This window comes from Episyrphus balteatus, chromosome 1 (genome assembly GCF_945859705.1).
Source record: "Episyrphus balteatus chromosome 1, idEpiBalt1.1, whole genome shotgun sequence".
Taxonomy (NCBI): Eukaryota; Metazoa; Arthropoda; class Insecta; order Diptera; family Syrphidae; genus Episyrphus; species Episyrphus balteatus.
The window spans coordinates 36304186-36321232 of record NC_079134.1 but is presented as its reverse complement, the minus strand read 5'-3'; the positions used below and the strand labels follow the sequence as shown (position 1 = coordinate 36321232).

Below are 17047 nucleotides of genomic sequence, written 5' to 3'. Positions count from 1 at the left end.
TGAAGGAAATTTCCAGGGCTGTTACACCAATGAATTTTAAGAAAATTGTTTCACAGGGTGTTTAGGAATCATCGGTCGAAATTAAAAAAAAAATGTTTAAATTAAAATTGGTATGCCATTTTGTAGAAATCACTAATCCACATCTAAAAACAAAATTTCAAAAAAATACAATGTCCCGTTTTCGAAAATTTTATTTTTCAAAAAAGATTTTCAATTTTTTTTTTAAATCCAAAAAATTATTTTTTTTTTGAAATTTTATTTTTGGTTTATATTTGAGTTATATAAGTGCTTCTTCAAAAAAAGATTCGTTGAAATCGAATAAGCCCTTTTAGAGAATATTGGATTTTAAAAAAACCGTTCTATGGCAGGTACCGTTAATAATGATTTGGCTCAACAATTGGTTTGTACACATACCCTATTCGGCTTAATGCATGAACTCGAATGGATTATTAACGGTACCTGCCATAGAACGGTTTTTTTTTTTTAAATCCGATATTCTCCGAAACGGCTTATTCGATTTCAACAAAACTTTTTGTGAAGAAGCACTTATATAACTCAAATCTAAGCCAAAAATAAAATTTCAAAAAAAATAATTAATAAATAATTTTTTTGAAAAATAAAATTTTCGAAAACGGGACATTGTATTTTTTTGAAATTTTGTTTTTAGATGTGGATTAGTGATTTCTACAAAGTGGCATACCAATTTTAATTTAAACATGTTTACTTAAAAACATAGTTGGCAACCATATAACCGCAATATTTTCAATTTTCTTATGAAACATTAATAGAAGAGATCTCAAAATTGTGCTAATTTAAAAAAACAATCCATGAAATAGCGTAATAAGGGGTCTTAAAATGTGTTTTACTAATTTGGCATTTTTTGGACTTTTGTTTTTAAAATTTTTGATTTTTTTTTTTTCAGAGAATATGAATCTATGAATCCTAAATCTAAGATCTGACACCTTTTTGTTATGAATTTAGCCCAATTTCTAGCTTATATACTGTTTTGAAAATGAAAATTCTATTTTAACGCCCATTCTTTCCGCCATTTTGGAGACGCCATTTTGAATAAAAAAAAATTGGCAGTTTTTTCTTATTCTCTATACTATTATCATTCAGTGTACCAAATTTCATAACTTTTCGTCCAGAAATGGCTGTGCAAATGAATTTTGACGCCAAAAACGACCAATGGCACCACTGTGCGACATGGCGACAAGGCGACATGGCGACACAAGGCGACCTACTTCTTTTGGATCACAACATTGTTTGAGAGGAGTTTTTTTTTTTCTTTAAAAACGAGTTTTATATAAAAAAATGTTAAAAACTTATCTTTATTACATTTGTATATAAAAATATGTTAGCCTTCGTTTTATCATATCAAAGTGAATTTAACAACAATAAATCTTATTTAAACAGCGAGACTACATAACGTTAATCCCCAAACAATTGGAGAAACAAGTTTAAATTTTTTCCAAGTATTCGTGTCAATATTATAACCTGCAACATCAAACCAATCGCAAATTATTATGTTATTGTTAATTAATTTTCCTTCAAAGCAGCCCGCAAATGGTGATGAAGCCATTTCGCACCAGGAATTATTTTGTAAATTATAACGTTTAACAATGTTAAGAATATTGTCTTCAGTGATACCGCCAATAACGTACAAAAATATTTTAGTTGCAACAAAACAATAATCAACTATTGAATCTTTTTGTACTCTTCTCAAAGTCCATTTTTTTGTAAGCACATGGTAAGAATGCAAAAACCCATTTTCGAAATCCAGAATGTATAAGACGCCATTAAAACCCGCTATTCGACTTACTAAGCTTGTCTTAGGAATTTCCACTTCAAACCATTTGTCAGTCGTAAAATTATAAACCTCAAGGGAATTAGAACCATGATTATCTTCACCAAAAACACATAAATATCCATTTAAATCTGCCAACTGACAGTTTATTAGTTTTTTCTTCATTACTGGAAAGTTTATCCAATTTTTGGAATCTATGTCATAACACTTTACTCTATTTGTCACACCTTGAAAAGCTGCCCCTCCAACATATATCAGTTTATTATCAATTAATATTTTTGAAGCCATACATTCATCTGGCGATGGTAGAATTATGTTCATTTCAAAGGACCATTTTTTGTCTTTGAAATTATAACTGTACATTACATTATCCTTTCCATTACTTGGAAATACAATGGCAAGTTTTTCAATCTTTTCTATTTTCTTTAAATTAAAATGCCATTGAAGCCAACTACAAATCAATTCGTAACTTTCAACAGTTTTACAAACTGATTTTCTCATTTTAACAATAAACTTGGGCGTAAGTGCCCAATAACGAATCAATGACAGAAGTTCTAAAAGAAGACCTTCACGATTTAGCTTGTCATAATTTATCCATGCCACAACTGTCAAAAAGACATCTTCCTCGAAGACTCCAACAAGAATGTCATTGCTGTTGAATAGTAATTCTTTCAATTCATTTACATTTAACAACAAAAGTTGTTCATGATTCTCCTTTGATATTTTTTCAAAATTACTACAAGTACATTCTAAGGATTTGATTTTTAGTGCTGCCAAATTAAGTTCATAAGCCAATCGAAACCATTTCAATGAATTGGTAAAATCGATGTTTTTTTCAATTAATTTGCAACAATCATCGATTAGGTTTGTCATTTGTAAAAGTGATGCAGTTTTCAAGAGTTTTTCAATAATTTGCAAATCTAATACAATAGAACCTGTATACATGAATTCGATTATAATTTTCAGTATTGAAATGTCAATTTCTTTCAATTCGATAATATGCTCGTGTGCAGAATTTGTATAGAATTGATTTTTATGAAAAATTTCCATAAAATATTTACTAAAGGCACATAAGACTATACGATGAGTTTTTAATTTGTCGCAATTATTGTTTCCAGTTATTAAAATAGTGTCAAATAATTCATTTTCCTTGTAGAAAGTTTGTAGTTTTTCGTAAAGCTTTACCGAGTGGTCAATTTGTCTACATATTTCTTGATCGATTTTTTGCGATGCCATTGTGGAAATCTGGAAAGAAAATAAATTTGTTTAAGTCATATCAAGGAAGTCAGGAAATTAAAATTCAGACATTACACAAGTTTGAAAAAAAAATCTTTCAGACGTAGTTTGGCAAAGATAAAGCCAGTTTTTCGATTTAAAATGACGTCAGGAATCCATGGTTTTTATTTGGGGGGTGGTGACTGTGGGACACCCTGTATACAAAAATTACTTTCTAAAAAAACGCCTCTTACGATTTTTAATTTTGTTTGTCTTACAAGAAATCAGATGGCCTACTTCGTTTTTTTATCAAAAGCATTTAAAACGGTATTTCATTTATTTTAAAAACACATTTTATATATTTTTTAAATTACTGATGAAATTCCTTTTATTTATTAAATTATATTTTTCCTAATTGTTTTTCATAGAAAGCCTTAAGAGGCCTCCAACAAAATTTGGAAAAAAACGAGAAATTTGGAAAATTTCTGCACAGTTTGTGAGGTCCACAGAACACTTATTGCAACAAACTAATTTGCTAATGAAAGATTGACATTTAATCTAAAATATGGTCTAGCTACATTTTTATTTTTTAAATTTTGTTCATACCTTATTTTAATATTTCAGTAATAGTTTTTTGCAAAATAGTCCAAAACAACTTTTTTCTTGCATAGTTTACGAGAAACTGAAGTGGAAAACACATATGATAATATATGTCATTTTAAAAGTAATGAATAAAATTAGAATATGGTCTGAGCGGATTTTTGATTTTTGGCCTTATTTTTGAATAATCATTTCATGAAAAACATCAAAATTTCTCATTTTCTAATGTATTTTTAAATATCGTCGGTCTCATAAGGAAACCTCGTAACTCCGCCTTTTTTCGAAAATGACTTTTGAATGCCATTTTTTAGAAAATATGTCAGCGGAGCAACCCAGAAAATTTGAAGTCATTCCGAAAACTCTAAATAGACTTAAATTCAAATTTTACACAGCACGTTACTCCCCATAACTACTCTGTAGTCTCTCTACTCATTCGTCTCTCCTTTAAAATTTTGATTTTGGGAGTTACGAGGTTTCCTTATGAGGCCGACGATATGTAGTTTTATTAAAAAAGCAATATAATTTTCCCCAAATGACAAAATACCTTCTTTAATTGATCCAACAAAAAAAAAATTAATCAAAAATCTACTTATTATTGCAAAATAACACAATTAATAAAACTCTATTTTTTTTTTTTTTCAAAAAGTCGTTACTTTCTGTTAACGGCTGATTTTAGTTCATCGATTTACCACCAGGGTTATTTTTTCGAAGACACCTCTTTTTTTTGTTGGAACAAGTTGAAAGTAAGAAGACACAAGAAAAGAAAGAAGATAAAAGCTACTTTAACATAAGAGCAAGTACGTGCTACACGGTGTCGTGCATTTTATTTGATTTGACATTGTTTTTTTTTCTGCTGATGTATATTTACTAATTAAATTAAAATATGATATATCACAAATAAATATGAATAAAAAAAAAAAACATTGATGTCTGATAAGCAAAAGTAATTTGAAATTTCTTCTTCTCCAATATCGACGACAGTCATGATCTCGAACTTTACTGCTGCACATTCACAATACGGCTCCACATTTGGGTAAAATTAAAAATTTTAAATTTTCAAATAACTTTTTTTTTTAATTTTCAAAAATTATTTATTTTAAATCTCATGCCACAAAAATTGATTGCGTTTTTTTGACCATTTTTGAAAGCGGCTATTTGTGGCTCCAAAATTTTTCAAAATCGGTTCCTTGTCTTGCTTCAAAAATGCACAGTTTTCGAAAAAGTTTTGCTTAAAATTCAGTGGTATCTTTTGATTTTCATTAGAAAATTTTCGTTGGTCGTTGATTTGATAAGAATTGCTATTTTAATCAATAACACGGTGTAACACTCAAAATATACGAGGGCGGAGACCTAACAGGACCTATTTGTAGAGCTAGTCGCACTGATTACGAAACGCTATTTGAAAACACCCCCAAATTCTGGAGTTACGGGCAAAAAACGGTTTTTTGGACCTTCACACATTGAAAAAATTCTAGCTTCGACAATTTTTTACCCATTTTCAATATTTTTACAGTTTCTGATAGAAGATAAATATACCTTTTCAACAATGTATAAAACTTGTAACTAAGTTAAACCACTTAGAATTTATAAGCTGTCAAAGTTCAAAAATTCCAATTTTTTTCGTCATTTGCCCAACTTCGGCATCAATTTAAAGTATATGTTTTCAAAACAAGATGCTATTTAAAAAATATATTCTAAAACTATATCTATTTCCCAATCAATCGAGATATTTTTTATGAAAATCACATCAACATTGGCTTAGAAAAAAAAATTTTTCGATTTCAACCCAGATACAGAAATTCGAACTTTTAGGTATAGAAAAAAATGTTGTTTCGGCACGTAGTAGGATAACTTGGGCGCCAGGATTTGATAACGGGTTTTTTTAGAGGAGCTCAATACAAACATTTTTTTTTTTAGGAGAGGGGTCTATCACTCCCCGTTTAGGTGGGAGGGGCATTTTTCTAAAAAAATATTATCAAAAAAAAAAAATTATTAAAAAACAACGGCAACACTTACAGTAATAAATTATACCATTTCCGAAAGGAAAAATTGTACATTTGATTTTAATTTTTAAATCAATATAATATAACCAATAGTTTTTGAAATAATCGATTTCAAAGTTAAAAATAGGCGAAAAAAATTTGTTTAAAACTCATTTTATGCTATTTTTGTCCAGACTGTGAATTTTAGTAAAAAACTTACTCACACAGAAAACTGCCTCAATTGATTCCTTATCGAACAGTGAAAACTATATGATTCTATGTCTTCTAGTTTTTGAGAAAATTGAAAAATAAAAACAAATATGTAAAAACAAAAAATATTTTGAAAAAAGAAAAATCTGATAAAATAATTTTTCAATTTTCTCAAAAACTTTTTCTAAGCCAATTTTGAAGTGATTTTCATAAAAAATATCTCGATTGATTGGAAAATAGATATAGTTTTAGAATATTATTTTTAAATAGCATCTTGTTTTGAAAACATATACTTTAAATTGATGCCGAAGTTGGGCAAATGACGAAAAAAATGGAATTTTTGAACTTTGACAGCTTATAAATTCTAAGTGGTTTAACTGAGTTTCATGTTTTATACATTGTTGAAAAGGTATATTTATCTTCTATCAGAAACTGCAAAAATATTGAAAATGGGTAAAAAATTGTCGAAGATAGAATTTTTTCAATGTGTGAAGGTCCAAAAAACAGTTTTTTGCCCGTAACTCCAGATTTTGGGGGTGTTAGGGGATTTTCAAATACCGTTTCGTATTCAGTGCGACTAGTTCTACAAAACCTGATAGGTCTTCGCCGCGTATATTTTGAGTGTTACACCGCGGTATTGGATACAGAAAAATAATTTTAAAAACTTAGTTTTTTAATAAATTTTTTATTTATATCAAAGCACAAACAAACAAGTTACATTTAGGGCCAATTTTTCAATAGTCAGATAAACCTCAGATAGAGCTTATTCCTAGAAATAAAAGTTTTTTTTGTATTGACATTTATTAATCTGATAGTTTAACTGACGATTAAAAAATCAGGGCTTAAAATTAGTATTTATTTTATTTAAAATAAATATAGTTACATTCAACATTTGGTAAATAAAAATAACTTGTCCAAGTATTGTAGTCAATATAATACTCTCTAATACACTGACTTACAGTATCTACAATAAATATTTTATTTTCACAAACTTTTGTTTGAAAAATCGAATGAGCCTCTGGCAATGAAGCCATTTCACACCAAGAATCATTTTGTAAATCGTACCGTTCAACAGTTTTAATTTCTTTACATTTGATTGTACAATAGCCACCAATGATGTATAGAAATCCTTCAACTGCAGCAAATCCAAAATCTACAATTGACTTTGTCCCAATGAATTTGGAATTCCATTTATTTAGTATAGCATCGTAAGATTGCAAAAAACCTTTTTCAAAATCAAGTATGTATAAAATTTGATTGTGAGATGTTATTTGAGTTTTGCAGGTCGGTTTATACAGCGGTTTGAGACTTTGCCATTTACCAGTGTAGAAATTATAGATCTCCATGCAAGTTTTTATTCCACCAATATGAGCTCTTTCAAAAACACATAAATATCCATTCAAATCTGCCAACTGACAATTGGAACGTCCTTTTTTCATTGGTGGGAAATCAATCCATTTCTTGGTGTCAATGTCAAAATATTCAACTCTTTTCCTCCGATTGAAGTTATCTCCAACTACAAACACTTTGTTATCAATAACTATCATTGAAGCAAACTCTACAAACTCTGGTGAAAGTTCCTCCATTTCAATCCACCATGCGTTTTTTATAGGATCATAAGTTTGAATATTTATGATCCTTTTATCGTTACTTGATAGACCTAAAACTGTAAGTTTAGGCTTAATTTTTTGGAGATTTTTAGAACGTGTGCTTGGCATTCGATGCCAGTTAAGCCAGCTGTCAATCAATTGGCAGCATTCAGTGGTTTTATAAATTGATTCTTTATTTTTCAAAATAAATAGAGGAGTTAACTTTTGAAAACGAACCATTGACAAAAGTTCAAAAGTAAGATGTTCACGATTTAATTTGTCATAATTTATCCATGCGATTATTGACAGAAAGATATCCTCTTCAAAGTATCCAAAGTCTCCATTATCTTTGAAAAGTAATTCTTTCAATTCACTAACATTTAGTTTAACATTACCTTGCAGCTTTGGTATCTTTACAAAATAAAGAAAGTTGAAAGACTTGGCTTTAAGAGTGGGTAGATTTAATTCATTGGCCAATCGAAACCATTTCAAAGAGTTGCTGGAATTTATATTATTCTCAATTAATTCACAACAATCATCAACTAATGTATTCATTTTAAAAAATAATGCAATTCGTAAAAGTTCCTCGATTGTTTCGAGGCACGATTTAATGGATCCTGTATACATGAAATCGAAGGCAAGTTTCCATGTGCAAAGTCCGATTTCTCTTAGTTTGACAACATTATCATTTGAAACTGTCCGAGCATGACGGAGAACTTCCAAATAGTTCTCACAGAATGTATTTGTGATTTCTTCGGTAAGCTCACAATTATTTCCATCTTTGAGAAAGTTAAGTACCTTACGAGCGTGTTGGCCGATTTTAAATACGGTTTCTTCATTGTTTTTTGCTGCTTCCATTTTCAATCTGCAAATAAATGAAGAAGTTTTTTCATTCAAAGACTTCAAACAAAAAAAAAAAAACGCATTTTAATCAAAGAAGGCGAGCTATGACATTCAAATTTGAGGAGGGCTTGAGAAAGGTACAATTTTGTAGAATTCACAATTCTTGAAAATCCACGCAAATTTTCACTACACTCCAAGTTAAGCAGAGAAGAAATGCGCTTCTTGAGGAGTGGAGAGTTTTTCTAGTGCTCCTGGCTCACGACGACACACAGTGGGCCTAAAAAAAAATCAAGTCAGGTTTAAAATGCATGTAATTTCAACTTCAAATGGTTCTAGAAGACGAATCCGGACGGTTCCGGATGAATCTTTTTTTTTGGAATTCTTGCTTAGAGCCTACACTATCCGCTGGAATCAGAGAGACAATGGCGGCAAATGGCGGTAGTGCTTGAAACTCTAAAAGACTAAAATCAATAGCAAATTTTAAATGTTTCTTCTTTAAAAACATAATATGTATTTTACCTTATTTTATTTTAGGCCATTTTATTCACTATTACTTAACTTTAGGAAAACTCTGAAGTTGGCAAGTTGAGAGTTAACTCCAACTCGAGATTAAAATTGCAAGTTGAATAGTTTTTTTCAATAACACGGTGTAACACTCAAAATATACGCGGGCGGAGACCTATCAGGTTTTGTAGAGCTAGTCGCACTTATTACGAAACGGTATTTGAAAATCCCCTAACACCCCCAAAATCTGGAGTTACGGGCAAAAAACGGTTTTTTGGACCTCCACCCATTGAAAAAATTCTAGCTTCGACAATTTTTTACCCATTTTCAATTTTTTTACAGTTTCTGATAGAAGATAAATATACCTTTTTAACAATGTATAAAACATGTAACTCGGTTAAACCACTTAGAATTTATAAGATGTCAAAGTCCAAAAATTCAATTTTTTTTGTCATTTGCCCAACTTCGGCATCAATTTAAAGTATATGTTTTCAAAACAACATGCTATTTAAAAAATATATTCTAAAACTATATCTATTTCCCAATTGATCGAGGTATTTTTTATGAAAATCACTTCAAAATTGGCTTAGAAAAAAAATTTTTCGATTTCAACCCAGATACAGAAATTCGAACTTTTAGGTATAGAACAAAAATGTTGTTTCGGCACGTAGTAAGATAAGTTGGGCGCCAGGATTGGATGAAGAGTTTTTGTAGAGGAGCTCAATACAAACATTTTTTTTCTTTGAGAGGGGGGTCTATCTCCCCCCGTTTAGGTGGGAGGGGCATTTTTCTAAAAAAAAAAAATTATCAAAATAAAAAAAAATTATTAAAAAACAACGGCATTACTTACAGTAATAAATGATACTATTTCCAAAAGGCAAAATTGTGCATTTGATTTTAATTTTTAAATCAATATAATATTACCATTAGTTTTTGAAATAATCGATTTCAAAGTTAAAAATAGGGGAAACAAATTTTAAAACTCATTTTATACTATTTTTGTCCAGACTGCGAATTTAAGTAAAAAAAAATTACTCACACAGAAAACTGCCTCAATTGATTCCTTATCGAACCGTGAAAACTATATGTTTCTATGTCTTCTAGTTTTTGAGAAAATAAGTCAAAATATAATAATAATTAATATTTTAAATTAAATAAATTACAGTGTATTTGGGACATAATAAGTTAAGTTTTCACCAAATTTCGTAGAAAAATGTTTGTTTTTGAAAAAGATAAAAATAAAAAACCAAAAACTCGGTTTTCTTAAATTTTTCACATAAATTTTGAGGCTATGTGAAAAAATTGTTGATACAAAAGTTGTAGATCTTTTTATTACCTACAATTTTGCCATACAATTTTTTTCTATAGGATTTGTAGTTTTGCCGGAAATCGAGATATACCTACCATTTTTTACCATTAAAAACTCAACCCATCCACTTCCCGAACTTGGTTCGCCCGTAATTTATTTTTACATTCATTTTTATCATATTCACCTCCTTTTCCAATGGGTTTCATCCATTGCAAGTATGCAATTTCATTTGTTTTATTAAGATGCATTTTTAGGAAAAAAATTTCAATATTGTTAAAGCCGTTTGTTAAAAAACTAATTTTTTATAAATATTTTTTTTTGGAAAAAATAGTTTAAAAATAAAATTGGTATGCCATTTTGAATAAATCACTGGTCAACATGTTAAACCAAAATTTCAAAAAAATTCAATTTCCAGTTATCGAAAATTTGATTTTTTTAAAAAAAAATTTTCAAAATTTGTCTAAAAATCCAAAAATTAATTTTTTCAAAATTTTATTTTTGGCTAATATACAAATTTTATACGTTAATGCTTTTTTAAAAAAGTTTCGTTGAAATAGAATAAGTAGTTTCGGAGTAAAAAAAAAAACGGTTCTATGGCAGGTACCGTTTATAATGATTTTGAAAAAAAAAATTTTTCCATTGTCTTTAAATTTATGTACATTTGAATTTTTAAACAAAATCGTTGGAGCCATTTTTGAGAAATTTTGAACTTTGCTAAAATCGGTATATGACAAGTACCTACAGTTATTTTTTGTCCAAAAAAATTTATTCCAAAAACCCCTCTGGAGAGTCGCCAAATAAAGCTTTGTAAGAAATTCAACGAATATTAAAAAAAAAAATATTTAATGCACACACTTAGAGTATTTTTATTTGCAATAAAAATTTTCAATGCAATTATTTTTAGGGTGCAATAACTTTGTTTTTTTTTTCAATGCAAAATATTTTTAGTTGTAACAGTTTTTTTTTTATTTGCAATATTTTTTTTTCTAATTTGTAATTAAAAAAAAAACTGCATTAAAAAAAATGATTTTTTACAACTCTGTACTGGATTAAATTTACAAAATCCGACTCAATGTAAAGATAAAGCAATTATTGCATCCAGCTTTCCTAAATTTGTATGAAATCTAAAAACTGTAATCTTTCCTTCTTTGATAATTTTTAATTTATTTTTGTTTCGTTTTTTATTTTTTTGTCTGGTAATTTCCTGTCCCGCGAAATCTTATTCGTAATTACCTTCTTCTTTTGACAAACTCGCCTCATCATAAAAGAAAAACACAATCAAAAGTTTAACAAGAAAAAAAAATATAATAATAAAAGCAACTTGAAGAAAATAATTTCAAATCTTCTTTCAATTGAAATTCTAATTGGAAATAAAAAGAAATGTAAAAAAAAGGGACATTGAAGGACTAAAATGAAACGAAATGAATTTTTTTTTTGTTTAAATTAAAATTAAATCAAGTTGACTTGAACGCGTTCAATATACCTACTTAAGTGTCCTTCAGCAAAAAAAAAAAAAAAAAAATAAAAATAAGAAAATAAAAATAAAATGACATCCTGAAACGGATAAAGATGTATCCTTAAATCAAAAACTTTGAAATTTATTATCTATTTTTTTTGTTTGGCTTCAAGTTTTTGAAGGTCAGTAGGATAAATTTGATTATGACACATCCAACCTTATGTTGAGAAAAAAAAAAAGGTTTCTTAATTAAAAACAAAATTTGTTCCTTCTTCCTGACCGAGGACAAAAAAGGATACCTCTTTGCCTGCATATGTAGGTATATCTGTACTTATAACTTCTATCTCGACAAATGACACCATTTACGCACGAAAAATTATCCAGAAAAATATCCTTTTTAGTCCTTAATTTTTTCAGTCATTGCCCATTATCCTTCATAACATTTACATATCTGACAATAATAAATTTTTCCATGTCAGGAAAAAATGTTTTCTGCACTTTTTACCAGAAAATATGAAACTTCGTTTTTTTTTTTTTTAACTTCTTATTGCAATGTGAACGTAATATTTCTTTGCCATGATTAGAAAAAAAGCAGATTCTTCTTTTGTAACCATGCAGCAACCTTCACCTCACTTAAATGCAAAAAAAAAAAAAAAAATACAAATGGAATGCCTTGCCTACTCATTCATCTACCCTTTCTTGAACAACAAAATTACTCGAGGTTTGGATTCGTAGTCAACTCACTTTGAAGCTGGTTTTATCTTCTCCAGTCTCCAGATAAATATCAGGAGCGGATTTATAATTTGGAGGACCAGATAGCAATGCATCGGATAGTAGTCAAGGGAGTTTTGGCTGAAAGCGGGAATTTACTTGAATTCTAACCTTGCAATAGTCAGGGCCAGGATAGTGAACAAGGAACCTAGCATTGGGCCGATTCCCCGATTTTTTCTCTGAACTGTAAACGTTGAATAGGTAAAAGTTATTTTGACACTTGTCAAAAAGTAATTTTTTTACTCTGATATAAACGCCGGAAAAGGAGATCAACTTCAAAAAGTTCAAAGAATCAAGAAAGTAAGAGCAGACAGAATTTATCGATGAAGGAATACTTGTTACTAATAAAAACTGGAATAGTCCATGATAATAATTGGAGTAACCCGTGATATTTACCAAAAAAATTTTGTTGTTTATACTCAAGCAATTCGAGAGACTTAGCGGAGGCATCCAGGATATTTTGCGGAGATCAAAGAGTCCGCGACATGATATATAGGCTATGATATATTGTTTTGCCATCCGTGATACTTAGTGACCATCAAATCTGTTATGTTAACTGGAGCACTCTGTGATACACAATTTGGCAACCTTTGGTATTTTCCGAAACAGCTTGTAATACATATTGGAGAAATACGACGTAGATATCACAGAAACCCGTGATACCTACAGGGAAATCCGTGATACTTACCGAAGAAATTATTTATAAGTACTTAACGCAGAAATCTGATTGAGACAGTCTGTGATGATTACTCTAGAAAATCTGTGATACTTTTAGAGAATGCTACTTACTCAGAGAACTCAATTGGAGGCCGGGTGTGACAAACCTTGTTACTCCAAGTAACTCATGTTACTTATCGTAGAAATCTGACATATATACTGTCCGTGCTACACACTCTGAGAGAAGTAGTGATAGTTATGAGAAATCAGTGATATGCTTAACTGTAATCAGTGATACTAAGCGGAGAATTGTATGATTATTAAACACATAAACTTTGAAACATCCTGTGATATTAACTGGAGGAATCTTCCATATTTACTAGAGAAATCCGAATCAATCACGGTGCAACGCTAAGTACTCTTTGAAGGAACTTGTGATATTTACCAAAAAAATCCATCACATGTTAGACTTATCGCAGGAGACCATGATACTTCTCCGAAAAATTCGTCATATACAAAAAAGGCCCCCCGTACTTACTACAATAGCTCGTGAAAATTATCGTTTACTTGCCGAAAGAATCTGTGATATCTTTAATATTGATCAGTGTGATTTGATTACCAAAAAAATGCTTACCAAAGGAGCTCGAAATACTTATCGTCGAAGTCTGTCGTACGTACCCAGAACATTCAACGAAAATATTCGTGATATACAACTGGGCAATTAATGAATTCGTGATAGAAAATCTGTGATATATAACGATGCAACATGTGGAATTTTTCTGTTGTATACACCAAAGTAACCCGTCGCGATGCGTCGTATGTAATATCACACTGTGATATATACCAAATGAATATCCCAACTAACAATTTTGCTTCTATAAAGCTTTATAGAAACAAAAGAAGCATGTATAAAGCTTTACAGAAGCAAAATTGTTAGTCGGGATACGAGACTTACCTTAGAAATTCGTTATACTAAGAGGAGTATTCTGTGATATAAGTACTTATTGCAAACCTTTGCGCTTACCAAGTAATCCGTGATACTAACAGTAGCAGTTCATAATGTTAACCGGAGAAATGTTTGATGTTCAAAAATTCAATTTATAGTACTTAACAAATCTATGCGTGATACTTAGCGAAGGAATTCCAGAAAGTCCTAATTCGAAACAGTTCGCAGTATGTTCTAAAAGAGCTCGTTATACACACCGAAGAAATTAGTCGTATGTACCGAACCGAATAAGTCATGATATTTATGAGAAGATTAACAAAATGATAGGTTTCTTTTCTCAGCTCACAGATTGGGGGCTTATTTTGGGCCAGGGGTTAGTGGCATTTTGTCAGTCTTGCAACCCTACAGTAATGTAAATTACTCGTAAAGCATCTCTCGATCCCTTAGATAGTCCTTCACCATATCGGGAGGAATTTGGAATCTCCGTTCGAAAGCTCCGAAGAAGCTATTCAGCAGGTTCAGTTGCATGTGAGGACTTCTGTTGGGATTCCATTTTTCATTGGTTTTTTGAAAAATTATGTTGATCTTTCTCTATAAGATCGGCTAACCGAGAAATCCAGCCTGCCAGTACGGGGACTCTCAAGAAGACGACACGCAACATACCTTTTTGTTTCTTCGTTTGTAGCAAAAGAGAGACCATTATCATTTTTATCAAAAAAAAAAAAAAAAAAACAAAACCGACTTCCATGGATAAAAAATGGGTTTTATGTTAGGTACTATAGCCAGAACTAAACGAAATTGAAATGGGACCACACTGCTTTCAAATACAAAAAGAATTATCAAAATTGGTTCACTCAGTCCAAAGTTATAAGGTAACAAATACAAAAAACAAAAAAAATTTGAATTGAATACCTCCTCCTTTTTAAACTTCAAATTGAAATAGAAAATGACTGAGAGGAGCTACAAAATTAATTTTTGCGCAACAAATTAGCATTTAATTAGCTACAATTTCGGGCATTAAAAAAAATATTAATTTTCCTACTTTCGTCCGCTAACATCAGTCTTATTTTAGCGGAATTTTGAATAAAAAAAAAACTGTTCAAGCTACAAAAACCAAGTTTATGTAATTGAAAAGCATTTAAAAAGCTACAAAATTTGAAGGTCAACTAAACTCATTAATTTCAATTATTTCAGATTTTGTCCGCTTACTTCAGACTTATTTTAGCGGAAAATTCCGCATAATTCAAAAACTATGCGAGATACAAATTTTTGGTTTGCGCAACAAATTAGCATTTAATTAGCTACAATTAATGGAATAATTTTTTTTTGATTCCGCCACAAAGTGTCCGCCAAAGTAAGGGACGTCCTTATAGTGCGTAACACATTCATCAAAAGTATAGTAATGCCTTGGATCTTTTGCCAAAGATAAAACTTTTTCAGTAAATCTCAGAAAGGATTTGCCAATGTTTTTGAACTTAATGTGCGACCCTGATTTTAAAACTTGAAAGCATAATAAATCCGCTCCTGAAATATAACTCCTGCATGCGCTAAGAACTAAGTTATTTGTGACGATATACTCGGTTTTATCTGACTTTCAAAGCCCTTCATATGCAATAGGCTAATTATATTCGGTTCATGTCCTTTCCGTATCCGCTTGGTTACCCTTTTTTTTTTGTTGCTATTTTATTATAGAGTAGCCTTTAGAACCATCTAGTCTTGTATAACTTTGCCTGAGAAATGGGACAGGAACAAGACCAAAAAAACAATACAAAACACCACGACGATATGTACAGTGTCGGTCGGTGTTGTTGTGTAGTGCTTCCATGATTTTTTTTTTGACTAAAAACCGGTCCATCACAGTTGGACAAAATCAAAGGGTAGGTATTGAGATTGAGATTTGCTGCTATAACTTTACTCTTAGCTATTTACTATCTGATGACTGATTGCGGACACCAACGAAAAAGCGACCGATAGAAACAGAGGGTGCCAGTGCCAATGCCAAAGATATCCTTTCAATTTTGAATCTCTCTCTCGGGGGATTTTATTTTAAATTAAATCTTGATATAAAAGAGGAATGTTTAAGAGTTTAGCACGATGCTGACGGATCTGCTGCTGTGTGTTTGATAATAAATATTATACGCACATATGCGTATTCCGCAGAGGGGTGGTGGATATTCCTTTAACAAGCGACGACTGTGGCATAAGTTAGGATATGAGGATGCACGCTTTTTAGTTCTCATAACACAAAGACCCATCAGGCAGTTTAGAAGAGCACCCTTCGATATAGTATAGAAACACAAGAGAGACCTTTATTTAATGTCCTGTCATTCAGTACTTAGAACAAGGAGGAGGATTTTTTTTTCGTTGTCCTGAGGATTGCAAGGATTTCGAGATGGAATGCTTTAATAAATTATCCCAAAAGCATTTTTCATAAAATATTCGAAGGGATGATAAATTTAAGGGTGAAAGGGGGTACCTACATACACAAAAAAAAAAAAATTCCAATTTTTTTTTTTAATATTATTTTTTGTGTTGTGTTATTAATGTAATAACGATTTGGAGTGCTTTTAATTTTTGTATGTGTCCTGGAAAGGTCCTTCAATTTTTGCATTTTACTCGTATGCATTTTTTTTTTAATAAGGGTTGTTGGAATTTGTTTCGCTTTGTTGTTGTTTTTGTTATTGCATGAAACCAATTCGACTTGAATTGATAAATAATAATAAAATGAATGCGGACATCACATCAGGCAGGATATCTCTCTGCCTGGTCCTGCCTGTCTATCTATCTCGTATATCTGTCTGTCTGCTTGCTTGCTTGTTTGTTTGCTTGCTAACTTGCCTGCCTGTTTGCATGAATGCATGCATAACTACATTTTTTGATTTGTTTTGGTTTAATTATAAATTCAAAATGGTGAAAATGCTAATTTTAATCTCTGTATTTTTTGTGTTAGTCCTTTTTTTTGGTTGTAGTAAAAAATTGCAACAAACAAAAAACAAAAAAAAAAGACAGACTTAGATTAGTTGTGTAAGGAAGAGGATTTGTGGAAAAAAAAAATAACGAATGTTGAATTTTGAACAATTGAGGGTGTTACTTTGGTTACAAAAATTAAAAAAAATAAAAAAAATCCAAAAAGGATTAAAAACACATTGCTATAGCAA

At 30.5% G+C, this 17047-nt stretch overlaps 1 protein-coding gene and 1 long non-coding RNA gene across 3 annotated transcripts in view; one reads left to right on the top strand and one right to left on the bottom strand.

Annotated features, from left to right (window-relative positions):
• The window catches only part of LOC129915738 (uncharacterized), a 279418-nt gene that overhangs the window by 21298 nt on the left and 241073 nt on the right, over positions 1–17047 (top strand). The gene's annotated exons all lie outside the window — the stretch shown is intronic.
• LOC129915577 (kelch-like protein 4) overlaps positions 1337–17047 on the bottom strand; it is a 42651-nt gene continuing 26940 nt past the window's right edge. The window contains exon 2 of one of the 2 annotated variants that reach the window (XM_055995188.1): positions 1337–3052. In XM_055995188.1, the coding sequence (XP_055851163.1) occupies positions 1409–3043 (1635 nt within the window). In that variant the 5' untranslated portion in view covers positions 3044–3052 and the 3' untranslated portion in view covers positions 1337–1408. Of the gene's footprint in view, positions 3053–6479; positions 8269–17047 lie in introns of those variants that run through there. The other variant, XM_055995195.1, reaches the window with a different exon arrangement.